At 37.9% G+C, this 27,985-nt stretch overlaps 1 protein-coding gene across 3 annotated transcripts in view; it reads right to left on the reverse strand.

Annotated features, from left to right (window-relative positions):
- The window catches only part of CWF19L2 (CWF19 like cell cycle control factor 2), a 144,512-nt gene that overhangs the window by 115,112 nt on the left and 1,415 nt on the right, over positions 1-27,985 (reverse strand). For all 3 annotated transcript variants that reach the window (XM_027563860.1, XM_027563861.1, XM_027563859.1), the window contains exons 2-5: positions 26,993-27,103; positions 26,147-26,266; positions 9,750-9,860; positions 8,887-9,006 (exon numbers count right to left, since the gene is read on the reverse strand). In XM_027563860.1, the coding sequence (XP_027419661.1) occupies positions 8,887-9,006; positions 9,750-9,860; positions 26,147-26,266; positions 26,993-27,103 (462 nt within the window). The remainder of the gene's footprint in view (positions 1-8,886; positions 9,007-9,749; positions 9,861-26,146; positions 26,267-26,992; positions 27,104-27,985) is intronic.

Consider the following 27,985-nt stretch of genomic DNA (forward strand, 5'->3'; position numbering starts at 1 on the left):
CCCATGGGATTCTCCAGGAAAGAATACTAGAGTGGGTTGCCATTTCCTTCTCCAGGGGATCTTTCTGACCCAGGGATAAAACCTACATCTCCTGCATTGCAGGTGGACTCTTTACCATTGAGTGATGAGGGATGCTAGGCACTGAGGCTATAATTAACAAGCCAGGCATAGTTCTTACCATCAAAGAAATTATGGCCTTGAGAAAGGAAAAGACAGCAATATTAATATAGATAAGCACTATAAAATTACTACAGAAACATATACTAGGGGTATCCAATTTGACTTAGGGGGTCAGAAAATGCTTCTTAGAACTAAAAATTGCAATTACTAGAAATAATAAAGGCAACTGGATAGAAAAGAATAGAAGGAATTAAATGTTAGTTTCTAGTAATATGAACCAACCTTTGAAAACAAAAATGTTTGGTGAAAATAAAAATTTTAAAGCATTTGAAACATATTCATGAGCTGACAAAAAAGTACAGAATCTTCAATGAACAAAATTTAAGTTAGGGACTTCTCTGCAGTTCCGTGGTTAAGATATCACGTTTCCACTGCAGAGTAAGCAAGTTCAATCCCTTGTCTGATAACTAAGATCTCACGTGCTGCAAGCCAAAAAATAGAAAAAAATAAAAAACAAACAAAAAATTTTAGTTAAAGGTTAACTTGGAGGGATAAACAAAGTAGTATGATTTGACTTCTTATAGTGTATACAAAAAGATTCTGTCACCTCCTTTTTTAGTCTACTATAACATACCTAGTATCTACAATCAAGAAATTCCTTCCAGTGCTCTCAGACACTCAAAGAGATACGCATCAGATACTCAACAGGATAACAAAGACTAAAATTACATACTGAGGTGGACAACTGACAAGTAATACAAATTATGAGATACTACCTGAAAGTATAAAAAAGACACACGACTGAATATATATAGAACTACTATCAGTAAGAAAAAGACAACCCCAGAACAAAAATTAACAGAAAACATAAATAGGCAGCTCATACTATGAGAAATCTAAATGACAGAAGAAAACAATGAAGAGATCTTCCCTAGTAGTCAGAGGAATGCATATTAATGCACAAAATACAATTTCTTACACATTAATCAGCATGACAAAAATTAAGTATGACAATACAGACACTAAGTATGGTAAAGAAACATACATTGTTCAGGGACAATACACAGATACTATGTCTTTGCAAGTGTCTGTAAAGAAAATACATGCATACTTCATAACTTAGCAATTTCACTTCTAAATATGTACTATGGAGAAATTTAGCACTGCTTGTAATAGTTTGTAAGAGTGAAAAACAACAAAAGTGGAATGGAAATTTACAAAACGGCAGAGTTAGATTATCAAAGACTACTGAGTAAGTAAAAGGAATGACATGGAAATAAAATATATCAACAGAATCAATCTCTAAAATAAAATATTGGTCATATCATTTGCAAATAATATTTTTGACAACAGGTTAATATCTAAAATATACAAACAATTCTTACAACTCAATATCAAAAAGTAAACCACTCAATTAAAAAACGGTCAGAAGACCTGAATAGACATTTTTCCAAACGCCTATGTGTGCCAAAACACAGCTAGCACACACGCACAAGACAAAATGCTCAACATCACTAACCACTGTGGAACTGCAAATCAAAATCACAATGAGATGTCACTTCACATCTGTTAAAATGGCTATCATCAGTTCAGTTCAGTCGCTCAGTCATGTCCGATTCTTTGCGACCCCAGGAATCGAAGCACGCCAGGCCTCCCTGTCCATCGCCAACTCCCGGAGTTCATTCAGACTCACATCCATCGAGTCGGTGATACCATCCAGCCATCTCATCCTCTGTCATCCCGTTCTCCTCCGGCCCTCAATCCCTCCCAGCATCAGAGTCTTTTCCAATGAGTCAACTCTTCACATGAGGTGGCCAAAGTACTGGAGTTGCAGCTTTAGCATCATTCCTTTCAAAGAAAACCCAGGGCTGATCTTCTTCAGAATGGACTAGTTGAATCTCCTTGCAGTCCAAGGGACTCTCAAGAGTCTTCTCCAACACCACAGTTCAAAAGCATCAATTCTGCAGCGATCAGCTTTCTTCACAGTCCAACTCTCACATCCATACGTGACCACTGGAAAAACCATAGCTTTGACTAGATGGACCTTTGTTGGCAAAGCAATGTCTCTGCTTTTCAATATGCTATCTAGGTTGGTCATTACTTTCCTTCCAAGGAATAAGCGTCTTTTAATTTCATGGCAGCAGTCACCATCTGCAGTGATTTTGGAGCCCAAAAGAATAAAGTCTGACACTGTTTCCACTGTTTCCCCATCTATTTCCCATGAAGTGATGGGACCAGATGCCATGATCTTCATTTTCTGAATGTTGAGCTTTAAGCCAACTTTTTCACTCTCCTCTTTCACTTTCATCAAGAGGCTTTTTAGTTCCTCTTCACTTTCTCAAAAAGACCACAAATAACGTGTTGGTGATGCAGAGAAAGAAGAATCCTAGTACATTCTAGGAAAGAATGTAAATTGAGACAGCCACTATGGAATACAGTATGAATGTTCCTCAAAAAAAATAAAAACAAAATTACTATATGATCCAGAAATTGCATTCCTGGGTATATATTCAAAGAAAATGAAAGACTAATTCAAAAAGACATATGTACTCCAATGTTCATATCAGAATTGTTCACTACCGTCAAAATATTGAAGAAAGCTAAGTATCCATCAATAGATGAATGGATAAACAAGTTGTGATACACACACACATACTGGAATATTACTCAACTGTATGAAAAGAATGAAATTCTGCCATTTGCAAAAACATGGATGAACCTACAGCATATCATGTTTAGTGAAATAAGCCAAGGCAGAGAAAGACAAACACTGCAGTTATTACTTATGTGTGAAATAAATGAATAACAGAAACAGACTCACAGAACAAACTAGTGTCATCAGTAAGGAAAGGTAATGTCAAGAGGTTCAACAGGGGTAGGGAATTAAGATGTACAAACTACTATGTACAAAATAAACTACAGGACATATTGTAGAGCACAGGGAAGTATAGCCACTGTTTCATAAACTACAAAAATACTGAATCACAATGTTGCACACCTGAAACTAATAATGAATATAAACCACACTTCAATAAAAAATAAAATTAAAGTAAAAGCACAATAAAGCTTTTAAATACCAATTACAAAAATTTTTAAAAATTAAAATGCTAACCATCATCTGAAGAAAGAAACAAGAGACTAACATGATGTGCCAGGCATAACATACTCAAACTGGTCTGTGGATGTTTGAAAACTGGCCAGTCTCACTCATTATCTAGATGATTTACTCCTGAACAATAATCTGAATTTTTACCTAAGCAAAAATCAAAAATTACTACAGGTTATGAAACATTAGGACTAAATCCAGGTATTTACAAGGCAGCAAAATAAATTCATGGGTAAAAGAATATTAAATATTCTTCCCTTTCAAATGTATAAAAGGAATAAAGCAGCACATATAGTTTTCTAAAAAGTGTATAATCTCATAAGGGAAGTAAAATAAGACTATTAAATTAGAGCACTTTATAGAAAACTGCAAGTACTAGAAAGTAAAGGAACAAATAAAGTACTATGGAAACATAAAGGAAGAAGAGATTTATTTCAATCAAGAGAAATAGTAAGAATTTCATCATATATATCAAGTTAAGCCTTGAAGGATAAACAAGATGCAGCCATAGAGACATAGAGGGCATGTACTTAGAAAAATCCAGATGAACAAAAATTCCGAGACAGGAAATTGCAGAAAAACACAAAGTAATTAACTATTTTGGTTGAAGTGCAAATCACCCAAAAGAAAAGAGTCCAATCTGTTTGGACTCCATTTGCAGGCAGCATTTTGAGGTCTTTAAAAAAGAACAATAAATATAGCTCCTTTCTTTTCAATCTAGGCTCTGAGCAAGGTAAGAAACAAACACTCACTCACACACACACAAACATACACACACAAAAGAAAAAGAAATAAAAGACAAAAATCACCTTTATTGTTGCTGCTAAGTTGCTTCAGTCATGTCCGACTCTGTGAGACCCCAGAGATGACAGCCCACCAGGCTCCCCCGTCCCTGGGATTCTCCAGGCAAGAACACTGGAGTGGGTTGCCATTTCCTTCTCCAATGCATGAAAGGGAAAAGTGAAACTGAAGTCACTCAGTCATATCCGAATCCTAGCGACCCCATGGACTGCAGCCCACCAGGCTCCTCTGTCCATGGGATTTTCCAAGCAAGAGTACTGCAGTGGGGTGCCATTGCCTTCTCCAACCTTTATTGTTAATGAAGGCTAAAGTGGAATTTTTCTTTCAGTGGACACCAAATGCATCTGTTAACTGAACCCCGCAATGAGGCAGACTTTCCCAGGTGTAGAATGTGATGAACAAATCACTGCAGATGGTGACTGCAGCCATGAAATTAAAAGATGCTTACTCCTTGGAAGGAAAGTTATGACCAACCTAGATAGCATATTCAAAAGTAGAGACATTATTTTGCCAACAAAGGTCCGTCTAGTCAAGGCTATGGTTTTTCCTGTGGTCATGTATGGATGTGAGAGTTGGACTGTGAAGAAGGCTGAGCGCTGAAGAATTGATGCTTTTGAACTGTGGTGTTGGAGAAGACTCTTGAGAGTCCCTTGGACTGCAAGGAGATCCAACCAGTCCATTCTAAAGGAGATCAGCCCTGGGATTTCTTTGGAGGGAATGATGCTAAAGCTGCAACTCCAGTACTTTGACCACCTCATGCGAAGAGTTGACTCATTGGAAAAGACTCTGATGCTGGGAGGGATTGGGGGCAGGTGGAGAAGGGGACGACAGAGGATGAGATGGCTGGATGGCATCACTGACTCGATGGACATGAGGCTCAGTGAACTCCAGGAGTTGGTGATGGACAGGGAGGCCTGGCATGCTGCGATTCACGGGGTAGCAAAGAGTCAGACACGACTGAGCGACTGAACTGAACTGAACTGAACTGAACCCCCACATCATCTCATTCGCCACACAATCTCTGCAGTCTGTTCCATAAGAAGGAAAGGCAGGGCTAAGCCAAGCATGCCCAGTTTATTCTTTGCAAATTTTCTAATAGAAAAAGTACTTCATATCCTCAAGGACAGAATGAGAAAGGAGGGTAGAGCACAAAACACCACTAGCAGAGCTTCATCTGTGGAAAAGGAAATACTAGAAATGGCAAAGACACATTCTCATTAACTTGAATCACTGAAGACTTCTAAACAGAGTAATAAGACCATGACAGAAGCTGTACTCTGAAAAAGTTAATCTGACATCAGGTGCAAGGCTGCTGGGAAAAAAAAAAGGGGGGGGGGTGTTATTGTAACTGCCCAGGCAAGAGTTAAACCATGGCCTGAACCACAATAATATTTAACCTTGTATGTTTCCTAGTTTCAGGGGCTCTCCTCAGTCACTACACATACTAACTCAGGTCCAGCAGAGAGGACATAAATGAGGCAGAGAGGAGAAGACATACAACTAACAACTGGCATTCAAACTAGAGGAGCAGGAACAGGAGTGAAAACAATGATACAGGTGCAAAAGACAAAAACTACATTATCAAATGAGCAGATCAACAGATGCTAAGTTACTTGAATCAGAGAAGTTTATATATAAGAATTTTTAAGAAAAGATTATATTAATTAGAAAGCCTGTTATTCAGTGCTGCTGCTGCTAAGTCACTTCAGTCGTGTCCGACTCTGTGCGACCCTATAGATGGCAGCCCACCAGGCTCCCCCATCCCTGGAATTCTCCAGGCAAGAACACTGGAGTGGGCTGCCATTGCCTTCTCCAACGCATGAAAGTAAAAAGTGAAAGTGAAGTCGCTCAGTCGTGTCCAACTCTTAGCAACCCCATGGACTGCAGCCTACCAGGCTCCTCTGTCCATGGATTTTCCAGGCAAGAGTACTGGAGTGGGGTGCCACTGCCTTCTCCAAATTCAGTGCTAGAAAGTTGATAAGCATGTCAAAGTACTACAGTTTCTTAGGAAAGGAAAGGTTTTCTGTAATAGTATTTCTAAGAAAAACTAATTACTATTTCGATCTACTTAAAAATACTGAAGAGTTTACTACGTTCTATTGATATAGAGAACAGGCTTGAATACGTGCAAAACCTAAGATCCTAAGCCAGTGATACCCTAACAGGCCAGACTGTTCATGCCTACAAAGAGCAGAGCATGATTTCAGAAGCAAGCATGTAACAGCAATGGGTAAAATCAACTTCCTGACGTCATACAACTCCTCTCTCTTGCTCTACTATCCACTGGATATCTCCCTATGCTACCTTCCCCTTGAGTCCCAACTTCTTCAGGTCTGACTCAGAGACAAAACAGAAATAAAGGTGTTCCAAAAATGCCTGGCCCCGAAGTTCCAAATGGACAGCTCCTTAATTATAAAGCCAATACAGATTACCACACCAACATTTTCAAAATTAAAACAGAACTGAGGGGGAAAAAAAACAAAACAAAACAAAAAAAATTGATCACAGGACTTCACGATCACTCCTTCACAGTTTTCATTTATTTGTGCCTCTATGTGGCATTCAAGGTAAATTCTTTTTTTAAAACTTTTTATTTTGTATTAGGGTAAAGCTGATTTACAAACAATGCTGTGACAAATTTCAGGTGAACATCAAAGGGACCCAGCCATACATACACATGTATCCATTCTCGCCCAAACTCCCCTTTCACCCAGGCTACCATACAACACTGAGCAGAGTTCCTTGTGCTATACAGTAGCTCTCAAGGTAAATTCTTAAAGACTATTTTCTTGTTCTTGTTATCTAATACTGTGTTCAGCTGTTTGTTGTTTGACCATTTACAAGTTTTCTAATTTCAACTCTCATATTTGTCATTTCTACAAGTTCGTACTGGCTCTGTCTCAAATCCATGTTATTAATATTTTATCCCATATTCATATTTCCTATTCCTGCTGTTACTATATAAAGCTATTAAATATTCCAAAAGATAAAAGGTTTTAGATCAGATATGGGGCTGATTCTGTTGCTTAGTGTTTTTTTATTGGTATAGATATTTATTTCTTTTCTAAAAAATCAATGAATTGGAGGATAATTACTTTACAATATTGTGATGGCTTCTGTCATACATCAACATGAATCAACCACAGGTATACATGTGTCTCCCCTTAGCCTGAACCCCCCTCCCACCTCCCTCCGCACCCCATCCCTCTGGGTTGTCCCAGAGCACCACTGGCATTGAGTGTGCTGCTTCATGCATCAAACCTGCACTGGTCATCTATTTTACATATGGTAACGTACATGTTTCAATGCTATTCTCTCACATCATCCCACCCTCGCCTTCTGCCACTGAGTCCAAAATCTGTGTCTCCTTTGATGCCCTGCAAGTAGGATCATCGGTTGCTGCTGCTGCTGCTGCTAAGTCACTCAGTCGTGTCCAGCTCTGTGCAACCCCATAGATGGCAGCCCACCAGCTCCCCCATCCCTGAGATTCTCCAGGTAGGAACACTGGAGTGGGTTGCCATTTCCCTCTCCAATGCATGAAAGTGAAAAGGGAAAGTGAAGTCGCTCAGTCGTGTCCGACTCTTCACGACCCCAAGGACTGCAGCCCACCAGGCTCCTCCATCCATGGGATTTTCCAGGCAAGAGTACTGGAGTGGGGTGCCATTGCCTTCTCTGAGGATTATCAGTACTGTCTTCTAAATTCTGCATACATGCATTAACATACAGTATATGTCTTTCTCTTTCTGACTTATTTCACTCTGTATAATAGGCTCCAGATTCATCCACCTCATTAGAACTAACTCAAATGTGCTCCTTTTTATAGCTGAGTTCAAAGGTCTGTCTAGTCAAGGCTATGGTTTTTCCAGTGGTCACGTATGGATGTGAGAGTTGGAGAGTGAAGAAAGCTGAGCGCCGAAGCATTGATGCTTTAGAACTGTGGTGTTGGAGAAGACTCTTGAGAGTCCCTTGGACTGCAAGGAGATCCAACCAGTCCATTCTGAAGGAGATCAGCCCTGGGATTTCTTTGGAAGCAATGATGCTAAAGCTGAAACTCCAGTACTTTGGCCACCTCATGCAAAGAGTTGACTCACTGGAAAAGACTCTGATGCTGGGAGGGATTGGGGGCAGGAGGAGAAGGGGATGACAGAAGATGAGAAATGGCTGGATGGCATCAACGACTCGATGGACGTGACTTTGAGTGAATTCCAGGAGTTGGTGATGGACAGGGAGGCCTGGCGTGCTGTGATTCATGGGGTCACAAAGAGTCGGACATGACTGAGCAACTGAACTGAACTGAATATTTCATTGTTTATATGTACCACAACTTCCTTATCGATTCATCTGTTGTTTATTGTTTCAAGTCAATCTCATTTACGGACCATCATTACATTTTCATGTATTTTATGATTTTAGCTTATGACCTTCAATGCCATAGAACTTGTTTCTGAGAGACATGTGAGGCCTAAGTTGATAGGGTCATCCCCTAGAAAGGACCGATAGTTACTTTTGCCAATCACTTCAAGGCACTACTAACTCAAGAATACTTTAAATTCTCACCTCAAAGATTTTCAGACCACATATATAACATGGTTCAAGTCCTAAACCCTTATAAATCAAAGCTGTAAACCAAATTCTATACTCAGCCATATATGCCCTAGAATTATAAATACAACATACATTTATACTTATTTCTGGCAAAAAAAAATTTTTAAAGAACTTATATCACATTTCATAGTTGTTCCCACTGATTTTATTAAATACCACAAAAAATAATATCTTACAAGTAAAACTGCATTTATATACATGTGTATCACTTAAAGGCAAATTAGAAAGGTAAAGTATTTTAAATATTCTCTTACCTGTTCAAGTGCCTGGGTTTTCTCTTGCTGTGTTTTCCTTGCAGCTTCCTTTTCAGCTTTGAGTGATGATGACGACACAGTTTTAACAGACATAAAATCAACAGTCATCCATTCATCCCTCTATTAAGAAAAAGAAGTCACTTCAGTATAAATTGATTAGAACAACACTAAACATTTAGTAATAAATTTTAGAGATCCTAGGGGCATTGAAACCTGGATTAAAGACACATGGCTGTATAATTTATTAGCAAGTTTCTTAGTCTCTGTAAGCCATAACTCTTCCCTGTAAAAATGGGTAAAAACACCTACATTTCAGGAATGCTGTAAGGAGTTAACAAGAAACTGACTTAAGGCATCTAGCTCAATGCCTGATACAAAACAGGCACTCAGACATTAGTTCTTCCCACCTTTCTTTCTTCACTGTTGCTAACAATATAAAAATAACAGTCTTCTTTGGCATATGAACTATAACCCAAAACTGTGACCTATTCAACTAAGAGCATTGCTAATAAAATTTTGGCATGCAGTGAAGGGAAAAACTGTGACTTGAACTCCACTAACTATAGAAAGGTCAGATAGATATAACAGTACAAAGCTTCAAGTACATAAGGGGAGAAGTACCACTTCCCTGTCAACAATCAGAAGCAGAAAACCCTGAGAGACTAGACTAGGGATAAATGCTAACTTTCCCACAGGAGAAGAAACGAAGTTCAAAAGCTCAGCAGATTGCGTTATTGCTAAATTACTTGTAAATTTTTACTGTTTACAAAGTCTAATTTTTCTACTGAAGAAATTATACTAATTTCATTTTAACATTAACCTACTCTTGTAAGTTCACACTTGTTTAAAATCAGGTGGCTTACCTGAATAATCTGATTATCTTCTTTTTCTAACTTTTCATCTTTAATCTTCCAGGCCTTTTCCTTGCCAGGAGTCTGGGAGGGAACAGCCTCAACCCACTCATCTTCAGAGCTCTAAGAATATTTAGAATATAAGTAAAATTCTCAAATTTACATAGTTTCATATAAAAACTCTGTGTAGTTGCACTCTTTCATTTTTTCTCATCCCTAAAATACCAACCTTATTTGGGTTTCCAGTCTTTGCCCACTATACTTTCTAATCTCTAAATATTCCTCTTGGGGAATTAAATCCATTCTCATGGCTTAAACTACCACCAATTATGCTGACACCTTTCTAATTTATAAACCCTAAGTTTCAATAATTTAAACAACTGCCTACAATATTTAAATGCCACGCTGAACTCAGTAAGAACAAAAAGTAAACCCAGCATATACTTCTACAATACTTGTGCCTCTTCCTATATATTTGAATTAAGCATCACTACCCACCCACTTCCCCAAGTCAGAAGTTTCAGGATCATCTTGCCCCTGCCATCTAAACCTACTACTGTATTTCGAAAAGATTTCCAAACTATACCATACAGTGAACATCAAATGACCATCATGGGATCCACCTCCACCCCTGGCCAGAACTGACTGTTTCAGAAGTTGTTACCTAAACCAACTGATTTCAATCTTAGTCACTCTCCAGAAATCTGAAATGGTTTACTCTATAACTAAGGAGAACTGGAAAGACTGTGGCAGAGACCATTTCTACCATGAGGCACAGAATTCAGCAAAAATTTATCAGTATCAAGAAAAACAAAAACAGAACTAAGAGGGGAAGAAAAGGAAGATAGAAGACTCATTAAAGCATTCATGACTCTAGGTCCAGGTATTTCCTAAAACCCACCTGCACTGCTATATGTCCTATGAGACTCTGCTGCTTTAATAGTGATGAAAGTGAAAGAGGAGAGTGAAAAAGTTAGCTTGAAACTCAACATTCAAAAAACTAAGATCATGGCATCTGGTCCCATCACTTCATGGAAAATACATGGGAAAAAATGGAAACAGTGATAGACTTTATTTTGGGGGACTCCAAAATCACTGCAGATGGCAACTGAAGCCATGAAATTAAAAGACACTTGCTCCTTGGAGGAAAAGTTATGACCAACTTAGAAAGCATATTCAAAAGCAGAGACATTACTTTACCAACAAAGGTCCATCTAGTCAAAGCTATGGTTTTTCCAGTAGTCATGTATGGATGTGAGAGTTGGACTATAAAGAAAGCCAAGCACTGAAGAATTGATGCTTTTGAGCAGTGGTGTTGGGACTCTTGAGAGTCCCTTGGACGGCAAGGAGATCCAACCAGTCCATTCTAAAGGAGATCAGTCGTGAATAATCAATGGAAGGACTGATGTTGAAGCTGAAGCTCCAATACTTTGGCCACCTGATCCAAAGAACTGACTCATTGGAAAAGACGCTGATGCTAAGCAAGATTGAAGGCAGGAGGAGAAGGGGACAACAGAGGATGAGATGGTTGGATGGCATCATGGATTTGATGGACATGAGTTTGAGAAAACTCCAGGAGTTGGTAATGGACAGGGAAGCCTGGCGTGCTGCAGTCCATTGGGTCGCAAAGAGTTGGACACAAATGAGCAACTGAAGTGACCTGAAATCAATTTACATTTGGTTTCTGTTACCTACAATCAATAGTTCCAACTAATATATACTCTTTCCTCCCCATCCTTAAAGCAACAGCCCTAGATCAGATCTGCTTATTTCTCATCTGGAAAAACCAAATTAGTCTCCATAACCCCTGTCTTTCCTGCTCCCTTTCATTCTCCAACTCCCACTCTAAATACATTTAGAGTAATGTAAAGGGCACATCTGGTCACAGTACTACTCTTCTCTGACTACCTGTCATAAAGACTACTTTTACTCCTCTTCCTTCTGACCAATAAAATTCAATTTTATTTAAAGATGTAACATGCCTCCCTTCCTGGAAAGTAAAGGCTTAATCAAATCTCCAATAAGGTGGAAATGAAAGTATTGTGTAGGACGTTCTAGAAGTTAAGAAAAAGAGGGCATCCTCTCTACTGTTATGTAATCTAAGAGGCACTTTTTAAAGACAACAGCATGACAAAACTAGAAGCCTTGGTCCCAGAAGGCCACACTACCATTAAGTTGTCTACCTGATTTCCTTTACATGAAAGAAAAGTTAACTACTTTTACATTATACATATTTTATATTAACCAACGGCTATTCTGAAGCTCTCTAATAAATACAAATGAATCTAATTTGATGATACATTTACTATTACTACTATAAACCAAACTTCATGGTTTACAAAATCCTATCAACCACTACAGCTTCATCTATTGTTTTATATAAGGCAGAGGAACCAGAGATCAAATTGCCAACATCTGCTGGATCATCGAAGAACCAAGAGAGTTCCAGAAAAACATCTATTTCTGCTTTACTGACTATGCCAAAGCTTTGACTATGTGGATCACAACAAACTGTGGAAAATTCTGAGAGATGGGAATACCAGACCACCTGACCTGCCTCTTGAGAAACCTATAGGCAGGTCAGGAAACAACAGTTAGAACTGGACATGGAACAACAGACTGGTTCCAAATAGGAAAAGGAGAACGTCAAGGCTGTATATTGTCACCCTGCTTATTTAACTTATATGCAGAGTACATCATGAAAAACGCTGGACTGGAAGAAGCACAAGCTGGAATCAAGATTGCCAGGAGAAATATCAATAACCTCAGATATGCAGATATGCACTTCCCTTATGGCAGAAAGTGAAAAGGAACTAAAAAGCCTCTTGATGAAAGTGAAAGAGGAAAGTGAAAAGTTGGCCTAAAGCTCAACATTCAGAAAACGAAGATCATAGCATCTGGTTCCATCACTTCATGGGAAATAGATGGGGAAACAGTGGAAACAGTGTCAGACTTTATTTTTCTGGGCTCCAAAATCACTGCAGATGGTGACTGCAACCATGAAATTAAAAGACGCTTACTCCTTGGAAGGAAAGTTATGACCAACCTAGACAGCATATTCAAAAGCAGAGTCATTACTTTGCCAACAAAGGTCCATCTGGTCAAGGCTATGGTTTTTCCAGTGGTCATGTATGGATGTGAGAGTTGGACTGTGAAGAAAGCTAAGCACCTAAGAATTGATGCTGATGAACTGCGTTGGAGAAGACTCTTGAGAGTCCCTTGGACTGCAAGGAGATCCAACCAATCCATCCTAAAGGGGATCAGTCCTGGGTGTTCATTGGAAAGAGCGATGCTGAAGCTGGAACTCCAATACTTTGGCCACTTCATGCAAAGAGTTGACTCATTAGAAAAGACCCTGATGCTGGGAGGGATTGGGGGCAGGAGGAGAAGGGGACGACAGAGGATGAGATGGCTGTATGGCATCACCGACTCGATGGACATTGGTTTGGGTAAACTCCGGGAGTTGGTGATGGACAGGGAGGCCTGGCGTGCTGTGACTCATGGGGTCACAGAGTCAGACACGACTGAGCGACTGAACTGAACTGAACTGAATCTAACACTGTTAAGTTCCTTATAGTTAAATTTACATACATATATACACAAACATACATGCACACACTTTTATACCATGTTCTTTCTTACTTCCATGCCTTTGCTCTCACAATTCCTTGTGCGCACACACCCCTATGTGCAAGGTTGATTCTTACTCATCCTTTAAATCTCAATTCCAGCGTCATTTCCTCAATAAACCTGCATATAAAATCCTTCTTCCCTAATACCCTGAAATGCCATGGCATCATGAGATTACATACTGAAAGTATGTTTCTACTTAATGAGTTCCCCAAAAGTTCGAACTCTATATATTTATATTCCCCACGTATATGAAAGTATCTGGCAAAAAAGTCAGCATTCAATAAATGTGCATTAAAATTAGCTGAACTGACTCTTCCAACAACTCAAGGTAGAGACTTTGGGCAGCAGCCTGCATCCAAGCATTAAATATCAGGCGCTGAATGAAAGAAGCCTATGTGACACAGCTGACAGTCTTCCTCCTTTATACAACAATGACACATGGACCATTCTGTATAGCTCTCCTGCCTCCATTTCATCTGTATTAATTTTGTTGCTAATTTTCACTCTTATTCACTCACCTCACCACTTCAGCATGATTTATGTTCCCCTCCCCAAACACCATGACCTAAGTTCTCTTGCTGATTTTAATTTCAATTCTCCATCTTACCTTGAAGAATTTATAAACTATCAATGTGACTCTTGACCTAAGAGAGGTCCCAGGACTCTTCTTATGTGTAGCCATCATAATTAACCACACTCCTCTTCCCACCTAACAGTCAAAGCCTAAAGACAGAACCAAGACAGAAAAGTGCCACCAATGAAAATATACATATTTATATATATATATGTTATATATGCACATAAAATTCATAAAATTTATATATGTAAAATATAGGCTTTACATGTAATGTGTATATATATATATATATATATAAATATGTATATTTCTCAAGGTACTTGAGGACTTCTGCATTGGTCATGAAAAAAATAAATGCCACATCAGATTAGAAATATACAGAAAAGAAAACAAAAGTAGAAAATATAAGAAACAACTGTTTCTAGACATTGACTCTCAGTTGTGCAGGACTATGATCACTGAGAAAAGAGAAACAAGTGAATGTTACAATTACACTCTACTGGTTCTTGCGTGCTGGCACTTTCTAGACAAAGGCACAAGGAGAGGTAATTCAAGCACAGTATGACAATCTCACTGAGTTAAAAGAAATAGAATTTTAACTTCATGATGACTGAGACAGAGTATCCATGAAAAGGAACCTACACAGAGAAAGAGTTCTAGAAAACTATATGAGACCCCTGTAGTCTTTAACTCAATAACAAACTGAACACATTTACAATGTAAGTCCATAAGGATACACAAAGAATAACTACCTTGTAAGAAACAATTATTAGAATAACTACCATATAAGGAACAATTATGCTATTTCCGGCAGAACAATGGTAAAGAATCCATTTGCCAATGCAGGAGATCCAAGAGATGCAGGTTCGATCCCTAGGTTGGGAAGATCCCCTGAGGTAGGAAATGGCAACCTGCTCCAGTATTCATACCTGGAAAATTCCAGAGACAGAGAAGCCTGATGAGCTACAGTCCATGGAGTTGCAAAGAGTCAGATACAACTGAGCACACACACATAAGCAGAGAGATCTCCAGAGCTCACAAACTGCCAGATCAGCAGAGAAACCACAAAACTAGAATTAAAATAGACTGGGAAAAAAACCTAGGAAAAAAAAACCGTCGTGGCTCAGCTGGTAAAGAATCCTCCTGCAAGGCAGGAGATACGTGTTCAATCCCTGGGTTGGGAAGGTCCCCTGGAGAAGGGAACAGCTACCCTCCAGTATTCTGACCTGTAGAATTCCATGGACCATGTTAAAAAAAAAAAAAAAAGAAGAATGCTAAAAAAAACAACTAACCAAATGAAGCTAAGAGAAAGAAGAGAAAAAGGAATAAAAACAAATGGGACAAATAGAAAAGGGACTGGCAAGAAGAGAAACTCAAACATATCTATAATTATATTAAACATAAATAATCTCAGCACTGTCTAATAGGATCTTTCTATATCTAAACCACCCAATATGGTAGCCACTAATCCAGCCATAGAGACTTCCCTGGCTGCTCAGATGGTAAAGCGTCTGCCTACAATGGAGGAGACCTGGGTTCAATCCCTGGGTCAGGAAGATCCTCTGGCGAAGGAAATGGCAACCCACTCCAGTACTCTTGCCTGGAAAATCCCATGGATGGAAGAGCCTGGTAGGCTACAGATGTGAAGTCGCAGAGAGTCAGACACGACTGAGCGACTTCACCTTACCTTACCTTAATCTAGCCATATGTGTCTGTGAACACAAAAAAATCTGGCTAGTGAGACTAAAGAAATGATCTTTCAACCTGATAACTTCAATAAATTTTGATTAAAAATTTAAAACTCAATGTGGCTATCACATTATATAGTGGAGAAAATTCCCTAATTTAAAAGGAAGAAATTGATCAGCTAAATAAAAAGGCAAGCCTTAAATATAGACTGTCCACAAGAAATACACTTTCAATGTAAAATAAAGATACATTAAAACTAAAAATTTTTAGTTTATCTTTATTGTATCTTTATTGTATACCTTGATATATCTTTATTTTACATTGAAAGTGTATTTCTTATGGACAGTCTATATTTAAGGCTTGCCTTTTTATTTAGCTGATCAATTTCCACTAATACAGTATACTAACGCATATATATGGAATTTAGAAAGATGGTAACAATAACCCTGTATACGAGAAAGCAAAAGAGACACTGATGTATAGAACAGTCTTTTGGACTCTGTGGGAGAGGGACAGAGTGGGATGATTTGGGAGAATGGCATTGAAACATGTATAATATCATATATGAAACGAGTCGCCAGTCCAGGTTCGATGCACGATACTGGATGCTTGGGGCTAGTGCACTGGGATGACCCAGAGGGATGGTATGGGGAGGGAGGAGGGAGGAGGGTTCAGGATGGGGAACACATGTATACCTGTGGCAGATTTCATGTTGATATATGGCAAAACCAATACAATATTGTAAAGTTAAAAAAAAAAAAAAAAACTAAAAAATTTTTTTAAAAGATATACCATGAAAGCAAAAATAGTAACACAACTAAAAAGGCTTTATTAACATGAGACAGAAGTAGGCCTTAAAGAAGAATATTATCAGAAATAAAGAGGAACATTTCATGATATTATAATCATCAATTCATCAACAAGATATAACTATCCTAAAAGTGTATTTACCTAACAAGACTTCAAAATACATGAGGTAAAACTGACAAAATCCGAAGAAGAAAGACAAATTCACAACACAGAGATTTTACACTATGAATAAACTTTCTCCCAAGTTGACATTCACAGAACACTACAACTATGTATATTCAGTATACAACTGAATATACATACATTTCAATTATATAAGAAATTTTCACCAAGATAGAGCATAGGCTAAGCCATAAACTCAGCCTCATAATTTTTTTAAAAAACTATAAGTTATACATAGTATGTTTTATGACAACTGAATTAAATTTGAAGCCAGAAACAAAAATGAAATGGGTTAAATCCACAAATTACTGGAAAAATTTAAAACTCATACACAGTCTGTAAGTTTAAAAAATAACATAGTCAATTAGAAAATATTTTGAAAAGGATGACGATGAAAATATAACACCAAAATCAGTTACATGGAGATATAACAGTGCTAGGAGAAAAATCTGTAGATTATAAATACTCAATTAGAAAATAAGAAATGTTTAGAATGAAAGACCTATGTACCCACTTCAGGAAGTTAGAAAAAGAAAAGGAAATACAAAATATATAATAGAAAGAAATGGAAATAGAAAGACAATGGAAATCAACAGAATGTACACAAATGGAAAAATCAATGAAACTAAAAGGCAATTCTTTGAAAAAGATGATTAATAAAATTGATAAGCCTAAAACTATACTGACCAAGAAAACAAAGAAAAATAGAAATAGCTAAAATCAGGAATGAAAGGAGGGAACGTAAATTCAACAATTTAGATGACATAAACAAATTCCTTGCAAATCTAAATTACCATAACTCAAGAATAAAGAGAAAACATTTAATACAGATTTTAACAGAATTAAATTTGCACTTTAAGCATCCCACAAAGAAAACACTAGGCCCAAACAGTCTGACTAGTAAGCTTTAACAATCATTTAAGGAAGAAGCCACTCCAATCTTAACACAAACTTTTCTACAAACAGAAGAAAAGGGAATTTTTTTCTAATTCATATGTGAGGCCAGGATTCCCTTAACACTAAAACCCAATATCCCTCATAAACACTGATGCAAAACTTCTCAACCAACTGTGGGCAAATCAAATCATAAAGAAACATATTCAGTAAAATTCACATGTAAATATATATAAATAAAATATTTTATAAAGAAAAATGACCAAACAGTGTTTATCCCAGGAATTCAGCTTCCTGTTACATTAAAAAAGTTAACCTATGTAATTCTTCATGTTAACAGAATAAAAGAGAAAAATCATGATTACATTAATAGATGTGTAAAAGTAATTTGACAAAATCCAATGCTTATTCAATACACCAACTCTTAGAAAAAAATTAAAATAGAGAAGAATTTACTTAATCTAAAAGGGCATACATGAAAAGCCCACAGCTAACATCATGCTTTCAGGTGAAAGATACTTTCCACTTAAGGAACAGGTAAGGAGGTCCAGCCTCATCACTTCTATTGAACACTATACTGAAGTCCTAGCTAGTGAAATAAAATATTAACAAATGAGGTAAAAGGCATAGAGATTGGAAAGAAAAAAAAAGTGTCTTTACTCACACATAACACAATCATATACTAAGAAATCAACCAAAAAAAGCTAACACTAGTACTTGTGAATTTAGGAAGGTGACAAGATACAGGCAAATATGCAAGAATCTATTGTAAAGACATATACTAGCTGCCAATACAAGAAAAACAAAATTTATTTTTAATTCCATTTCCAACAGCACCCCAAGAAAATAAAATATAAAAATATAGCAAAAGATGATAGTAAGACCTCTACACTGAAAATATCAGAAAACTGTGAGAGAAATTTTTAAAAACTTTGAAAGATAGATATACCATATGCATGATGGGTTGCATGACTCTATTTTAAGATATTAATTGTCTCAAAATCGATCTATTGATGCAAAACAATTCCAATCAAAACATCAGTAGCCACTTTTGCTGAAAATGATAAGTGATTATAAAATTTACTTTAAAAATGCAAATATCCTAGAGTACCAAAACACTTTTTAAAAAGAACAAAATCATAGAACTTACACTACTTTATTCCAAGACGTACCCTAGAATTGCCGTAATTAAGACCAAGGAGAGACATGCAAGTCAACGGAACAGAAGAGTCTAGAAATTATCCCACAAATATATATGCTCAATTGTATTTAAAACACAGGAGCCTAAGTAATTTAACAGAGAAAGGTTAGCCTTCTCAACAAATGATGCTGGAACATGTGGAAATTCATATGGAAAAAAATTAAACTTTGACACTTACTACATACCATAAACAAAAATTACTCAAAATGAATTACTGACAAAAAAGCCAAAGCTACAAAATTTCTTGAAAAAAACAAAGGAAAAAATCTTCACAACCTTGAGATGTACAAAAGTTAGGACATCAAAAGCAGTAATGAGGAGAAATTAATGGTAAAAGAACATAATTGATAAACTGGAGTTCATAAAAGAAAACAGAATGGCCAATAAAGATTTAAATAAATGCTCCACATCATTGATCTTCAAGGAAATATCACATGAAATAACTACACACAGTAGGATGGCTAGAAAACTACAAAGACTGAATATTCCAAGTGCTCTTCAAGATGCAGAATAACTGGAACTCTTATAAACTGCTGGAAGGAGTATAAAATGGTCCAAACACTTTGGAAAACAATGGTATTTTTCCAAGAGAAAAACATGTCCACAAAAAGACTTGTAAACATTCACAGTAGCTTTATTCAGTGTTTTTTAGTTACTAAGTTGGGCCCAACTCTTTGCAATCCCATGGACTATGGCTCACTAGGCTCCTCTGCCCATGGGATTTCACAGCAAGAATACCCCCATCTATTTGCCATGAAGTGATGGGACCGGATGCCATGATCTTAGTTTTCTGAATGTTGAACTTTAAGCCAATGTTTTCACTCTCCTCTTTCAGTTTCAAGAGGCTCTTTACTTCTTCACTTTCTGCCTTAAGCGTGGTGTCATCTGCATATCTGAGGTTATTGATATTTCTCCCAGTAATCTTGATTCTAGCTTGTGCTTCATCCAGGCTGGCATTTCGCATGATGTACTCTGCATGTAAGTTAAATAAGCAGGGTGACAATACACAGCCTTAATGCACTTCTTTCCCAATTTGGAACCAGTCAATTGTTCCATATCTGGTCCTAACTGTTGCTTCTTGACTGGCATATACAGGAGGCAGGTCAGCTGGTCTGGTATTCCCATCTCTTTCAGAATTTTCCAGTTTGTTGTGATCCACACAGTCAAAAGCTTTAGCATAGTCAATGAAGCAGAAGTAGATGTTTTTCTGGAATTCTCTTGCTTTTCCTATGATCCAATGTAAGTTGGCAATTTGATCTCTGGTTCCTCTGCCTTTTCTAAACCCAGCTTGAACATCTGGAACTTCTCGGTTCATGTACTGTTGAAACCCAGCTTGGAGAATTTTCAGCATTACTTTGCAAGCAAGTGAGAGGAATGCAATTGCACACTGGTTTTAACATTATTGCCTTTCTTTGGGATCAAATGAAAACTGACCTTTTCCAGTCCTGTGGCCACTACTAAGTTTTCCAAATTTGCTGGCATATTAGTCATATTAGCCACAAACTAAAAAACAACTCAAATGACTCTGAACAGATAAAATAGACAAGCAAATTATGGTATATCTACATACTGTAATATAGCAAAAAAGAGAAAAGAAATACTGATACATGCAATCACTTGAGTTGCAAAAATGTAACGTCAAGCCAAAGAATCACAACATAAAAAAGATTGTATTATAGTCGACCCTTGAACAGTGTGGGGCTTAGAGGTGCCTACCCTCTGTGCAGTGGAAAACGAACATGTAACTTTACAGTTGGCCATCCGTATCTACAGGTCCACATCTGCAGATTTAACCAACCAACTGTGGATTATGTAGTACTATAGTATATATTTCTCAAAAAAGATCCACATATAAATGCACCTATACAATCCAAACTGATGTTGTTCAAGGATTAACCATATATGAATATTTATGCTGCTGCTGTGTTATGCTTCGGAGAAGGCAATGGAAACCCACTCCACTCTTGCCTGGAAAATCCCATGAATGGAAGAGCCTGGTAGGCTGCAGTCCATGCGGTCACGAAGAGTTGGACACAACTGAGTGACTTCACTTTCACTTTCCACTTTCATGCATTGGAGAAGGAAATAGCAACCCACTCCAGTGTTCTTGGCTGGAGAATCCCAGGGATGGTGGAGCCTGGTGGGCTGCCATCTATGGGGTCGCACAGAGTCAGACACGACTGAAGCGACTTAGCAGCAACAGCAGCAGCAGCTGTGTTATGCTTAGTCGCTCAGTCATATCTCACTCTTTGTGACCCCATGGACTGTAGCCCGTCAGACTCCTCTGTCCATGGGCTTCTCTAAGCAAGAACACTAGAGTGGGCTGCTGTGCCCTCCTCCAGGGGATCTTTCCAACCCAGAAATCGAACCAGGGTCTCCCGCATTGCAGGCGGATTCTTTACCACCTAAGCTACCGGGGAAGCCCATGTGAATATTTATATGGAATCCCAATATAGGGAAAACAAATCTATAGAGTGATAAAGCAGACCTATCGTTGGCCAGAGAGGAGGAAGAAGAGGGAGGGTGAGAAAGAAGAGGGAGGGTGAGGAAGAACTGATTGCAAAGAGCCATGAGGAACTTTATGGGGAATGGAAATGCTCTATACCTTAACTGATAGGGCTAACCAGATATAAGAATTAAACAGTAGACTTATTAGAGGATTATTTTATTATTTATAAATTATACCTCAGCAAAACTGATTTTAAAAGTTAAAAAAAAAAAATCAAGAGACTGTGACAGTCAAGACATGCTTTCCAGTCTCACATGGATCTTCAAGGGTTCCCATTTGCTTCTATTACTACCTAAGCAAAGTTGTTTCAAATCTACACAATTTCCTCAATCCCTCTATCCTACTTCTACTCTCAAGTTGTCTTCTCATATGATGATTTTACCTTCCACTTCATAAAGGAAACAGAACATCAAGCATAAATACCATCAATAATCTGTTTGCTTTATTTATCTGCTACTTCCTCTTCATTTATCTGTGTTTATGTACATCTTTATTACTTTCCTGCTAAGAAGACAAGGTGCTCCTCCTTCCATTAAGATTACCCCTTCCTCTGAAACCTTGCTCACCCAAATGCATCATTCTCAAGAATATCTAAGCCTGTCTCCATAAAACATTTTCTCAAAAAGAGTTCCCAACCAACCTGATTCCCCAAACCTTTCCTTTCACTGTCAGTGTAAATTTTTCTTTACTTCTTCAGTCAACCTCAATGTGATGTGGGCACTGAGCATTCATTCAAATTACTCTCTGTAAGGTATGTTATACAACTTTAAAGGCAGTACAAATGTGCATGCTATATGTGGCAACAATAACAACAACAATAGAACAACAACAATAAAAAGAAAACAAAGAATGGGACAGTGAGTCTCTGATAAAGGGAAGCAAGTGCCCTTAATCAAATGGCATAAATGATTAGTCACCCTGACACATATATCCCAGGGGATGGGGATTCTTAACAGCTGTGATACTTGTGTAAATTTCTGATAGTTTTATAAACTCCACTGAAATAAACAACTTTGTATATAAATTTCTTATTGAAGAGAAGATCAGTTTTATCAGATTCTCAATGAAGTCAGCAACTCAATCCCACAATTGTGGAAACATTACCCCTATTTTGCTTTTCCTTTAAGATTTTCCAACTCCCTTTGTCCTGAGCTATATTCAAAAGAATTTTATTTTCTATATAATATTCCTACCATTACAAAACATGCTGGATACTTGATAAAACTATCCAGCTGTATTTCTCACTGTGAATGAAGATGCTTCATTCTCACTGTAAAGCTGTAAAGAACAACACTGCATAGGAACCTGGAATGTTAGGCCCATGAATCAAGGTAAATTAGATGTGATCAAGAAGAAGATGGCAAGAGTAAACATCAACATCTTAGGAATCAGTGAACTAAAATGGACGAGGATGGGAGAATTAAATTCAGATGACCACTGTATCTACTACTGTGGGGAAGAATTCCTTACAAGAAATGGAGTAGCCCTGAGTCAAAAAAAGAATCTGAAATGCAGTACTTGGGTACAACCTCGAAAATGACAGAACAATCTAAGTTCATTTCCAAGACAAACCATGCAACATCACAGTAATTCAAGTCTATGCCCCAACAACTGATGCTGAAGAACGTGAAGCTGACCAGTTCTATGAAGACCTACACCACCTTCTAAAACTAATACCAAAAAAAAAGAGATGCTCTTTTCCTCACAGAGGACTGGAATGCAAAAGCAGCAAATCAAGAGATACCCGGAGTAACAGGCAAGTTTGGCCTTGGAGTAAAAAATGAAGCAGGGCAAAGGCTAACAGTTTTCTCAAGAACACGACAGTAATACCAAACCATTTTCCAACAATCCAAGACACAATTCTACACATGGAGATCATCAGATGATCAATACCTAAAGCAGATTGATATATTCTTAGCAGCTGAAGACGGAGAAGTCATCAAAAGTCAGTCAGCAAAACAGGACCTGGAGCTGACTGTGGCTCTAAGCTCCTCATTGCAAAATTCAGGTTTAAATTGAAGAAAGTAGAGAAAACCATTAGGCCATTCGGGTATGATCTAAATCAAATCCCTTATGATTATACAGTGGATGTGACAAATAGATTTAAAAGATTATATCTGGTAAAGAGAGTGCCTAAAGAACTATGGATGGAGGTTCATAACATTGTACAGGAGGCAGTGACTAAAACCATCCCAAAGAAAAACAAATACAAGAAGGCAAAGTGGTTATCTGAGGAAGCTTTACAAATAGCTGAAGAAAGAAAAGAAGGGAAAGGCAAGAGAAAGGGAAAGATACACCTAACTGAATGCAGAGCTCCAGAGAATAGCAAGGAGATATAAGGCCTTCTTAAATGAACAATGCAAAGAAACAGAAGAAAACAATCAAATGGGAAAGACTAGAAATCTCTTCAAGAAAACTGGAGATATTAAGGGACATTTCATGCAAGAATGGACATAATAAAGGACAGGAACAGTCAAGATCTAACAGAAGCAGAAGAAATTAAGAAGAGGTGCCAAGAATACACAGAAGAACTGCACAAAAAAGGGTCTCAATGACCCACATAAACACGATGGTATGGTCACTCACCTAGAACCCAACGTCCGGGAGCATGATGTCAAGTGGGCCTTAGGAGGCATCACTACAAACAAAGATAGTAGAGATGACGGAATTCCAGCTGAGCTACTTTCAAATGATAAAAAATGATATTGAAAAGGTGTTGCACTCAACATGTCAGCAAATCTGGAAAACTCAGTAGTAGCCACAAGACTGAAAAAGGTCTGTTTTCATTCCAATCCCAAATAAGAGCAATGCCAAAGAATGTTCAAATTACCATACAATTGCACTCATTTCCTATGCTAGCAGAATTATGCTCAAAATCCTTCAAACCAGGCTTTAGTAGTATGTGAACTGAGAACTTCTAGATATACAAACTGCATTTAGAAAAGGCAGAGGAACCAGAAATCAAACTGCCAACATTTGTTGGATCGTAGAAAAAGCAAGAGAATTGCAAAAAAATATCTGCTTCATTGACTACACTAAAGCCTTTGAATTTGTGGATCACAACAAACTGTGGACAACTCTTAAAGAGATGGAAATACCAAACCATCTTATCTGTCTCCTGAGAAACCTGTATGGGAGTCAAGAAGCAACAGTCAGAACCAGACATGGAACAATGGACTGGTTCAAAATTGGGAAAGGAGACCGACAAGGCTGTATACTGTCACTCTGCTTATTTAAATTAAATGCAGAGTACATCATGTGAAACACCAGGCTGGATGAATCACAAGCTGGCATCAAGACTACTGGGATCAACATCAACAACCTCAGATATGCACATGGCATATCTGCCACTTTAATGACAGAAAGTAAAGGGGATCTAAAGAGCCTCCTGATGAGGGTGAAAGAGGAGAGTGAAAAAGCTGGCTTGAAACTCAACATGAAAAAAACTAAGACTGTAGCATCCGGTCCCATCATTTCATGGCAAATAGAAGGGTGAAAACTGGTAGCAATGACAAAATTTATTTTCTTGAGCTCCAAAATCAGCACAGATGGTGACTGTGGCCATGAAATTAAAAGATGTTTGCTCCTTGGTAGGAAAGCTATGGCAAATCTCAGAAGTACATTAAAAAGCAGAGATATCACTTTGCTGACAAAGGTCCATATAGTCAAAGCTATGGTTTTCCCAGTAGTGATGTCCAGATACGAGAGCTGGACCATAAAGAAGGCTAAGCACCAAAGAATTGGTACTTTCAAATTGTGGTGCTAGAGAAGATTCTTGAGAGTCCTTTGGACTGCAAGGAGATCAAACCAGCCACTCCTAAAGGAAATCAACCCTGAACTGGAAGGACTGTTGCTGAAGCTGAAGCTCCAATACTTCAGCCACCTAATTCAAAGAGTCAACTCATTGGAAAAGAACTTGATACTGGCAAAGACTGAAGGCAAAAGGAGAAGGGGGCAGCACAGGATGAGACAGTCAGATTGTATCAACAACTCAATGGATATGAATGTGAGCAAACTCCAGGACATAGTGGAGGACAGAGTCTGGTGTGCTGTAGTCCATGGAGTAGCAAAGAGTCGGATACGACTTAGCGACTAAAACAACAACATTCTTATATAAAACAAGCTTTCGTGAGCCAATTATCATCTCAGGGCATACTGCCAAAATTTAATTTCTGAAACTACAAGAGGGCCAGACTGGACTGACTTTTTGGAGTCCAGTCTGGCCCTCTTATGAAGACTCATCTGTATAATCCTCTGAAGAGCATACCTAGGAGTGCAATTATCACTAAACACCTCCAGCTCATCTCATTAAGCACCACATACTTTTCTCTTCCTGAAAATAACCATGAGGGTTTGCCTTGCTTTCCTTTCTTTTGTGAGTCCTCTCATCCAAAACCTGGCTAGAGACACAACAGATCCAGCATTCTCTTCCTTTCTGTCCCAAAGATAAATATACAAATACAACCCATTTTAAACACTTAATTGTTAATGTCTATGAAATACAAACTGAAAAGTCTTGGTACTCTTTCCCTTATTTTATGGTACTATTTTTACTCCCCTTTCACTCTTTCCTGTTTCTCCTAATTTTCCAACTGCTTCTACTTAAAATCCTTTACTTGCTGTCTGCCTTCTCAGTATTGGTATTCTTCCTTCTTTTCAATTTCCCAAGGCAATTCATCCATTTTAATGGCTTTAAACAGCAATGACTCTCCAATCGTATCTTCATCCTCTAGCCCTTATCTAAAACTTAAGATCCGTATTTCTACCATTTCCTGTACACCTCCAAGTAGATGACTCCCAAGCATTTTCTTGGGAGTGTACCTTCACTAGTAATATTTCCTAAGTTCTCACATGTATTTTAGGTCCCCATATGTTGCTCCTTTATATACTATATTCTCAAGTAGCTTCTTTGGTTAGTTTTAGCACATACTTACTGATGAACTGTCGGTTGACTCATTTTTTTCACACTTTTGTTTCTTGCTCTTTTTTTTCTTCTCTTTCTTTACTTTTTTTGAATGCTTGTCTTTTTTCTTCTTTTTCTTCACACGGTCTTCCTATAAATAATCAGTTTGAAGAGGCAAGAATTTAGTTTTAGCTTACTTTAAAAAGTAAGTATTTTGAGGAAAAGATCTATGTCCTAAAACACTTTAAATCTTTCATGAGAGGAGACAAGGAATATGATTAAATAAATAGCTTCTTCTAAAAAATTGTGACATGCTTCTATAATATATGCACTACTAATAAACCATATAACTAAAATTTCTTGGAAAAATACAAGGAAAGTTTAAATTTATTTGTAAATATATTGACAGACAGATATAATCAAACATATATATGAAAACACAGTGTGTATATATCTCCTTCAACGAGCCCAAGAGAATTTATAGATTATGAACCACATGAAATCTAACAAGACAGCATAAACTGTGGGAAGAGAAAGCAAGAATTGAGACATCCCCCTTTAAAAAAAAAAAGCATCACATTAAGTTTAAAACACATAACACTTTAGATCCATAAACTTAACACAAGTGGACTGGAAACTTGGATCTAAGCTTTCTACCAGCCAACTCAACTAATACAATCTTTCCAATATCATGTCCAAAATATTAATATATACTACTCTAGCCAGAGAGACAAATATTCAGTACTGTCAACTATGTGGTATTCATTCTGTAACTTGTAAAAAAGAGTTTATAAACTTGTTCTTCCAGTATTAACTTGAATAAGTGCAAAAAAAAAAAAAAAATAAGCTTACACCAAGTAAGGCTGCTAGTATTTACCTGTGAGATTTGTTCAACTCTCTTAATCACATCAGGTAGCATCCATGTTTCCTCACCCCGAAGTCGTTTCAGTTCTTTACGCCTTTCTTCCTTTTCAAAATTGGCTTTAGCCTAAAACCGTGAAAAAAATAAAAATTAACAATTGACCCACCTACTTCTCACTAAAAAAGCAAAACAGAAACCTCCCCCACTTTCATGTAAGGCTCACCACAATTTGCTTCTATCAAAGTCTGTGTGCATGTGTAGTAAGACACTTCAGTCATGACAGACTCTTTGCAACCCCATGGACTGTAGCTTGTCAGGCTCCTCTGTCCATGGGATTCTCCTCACAAGAATACTGGAGCGGATTGTCATGCCCTCCTCCAGAGCATCTCCCCAAACCTTGGGACTGAATCCGCATCTCTTACATCTCCTGCACTGGCAGGTGGGTTCTTTACCACTACCACCACCTGGGAAGCCCCTACCAAAGTGTAAGAAAGATTAAAAACAACAAATTCTCCTTCCACATTACCAACTGCATTATCAGTTAGCAATCACTAGTGAAATGAGCCAGACTTCCCTGGTAGCTCAGCTAGTAAAGAATCCGCCTGCATGTGGAAGACCTGGATTCAATCCCTGAGTTTGGAAGATCCCCTGAAGGAGGGCATGGCAATCCACTCCAGTATTCCTGCCTGGAGAACCTCATGGACAGAGGAGCTGGGTGGACTACAGACCATAGGGTCACAAACAGTCAGACACGACTGCAAGAGGAAGCAAAGCACAGTACAGTGAAATGAGCCACCAAGCAAGGACAGAATCTTGGGACCTACTGTAGACCTCTTCCTCTCCCCTAAGCTCCCTACCTCAAAAATGACTTGAATCTCTTTTCCCTTCGATATCCCACTGATAGTGCCTGATACTTCTGTAACTGTTAGGAGACTGACCTCCATACCTTTGGTCTGCAACATCCATAATCCTCTACCCACACCCTCAAAATGCTTCAAAAAGAATCAC

This window comes from Bos indicus x Bos taurus, chromosome 15, assembly GCF_003369695.1.
Source record: "Bos indicus x Bos taurus breed Angus x Brahman F1 hybrid chromosome 15, Bos_hybrid_MaternalHap_v2.0, whole genome shotgun sequence".
Classification (NCBI taxonomy): domain Eukaryota; kingdom Metazoa; phylum Chordata; class Mammalia; order Artiodactyla; family Bovidae; genus Bos; species Bos indicus x Bos taurus.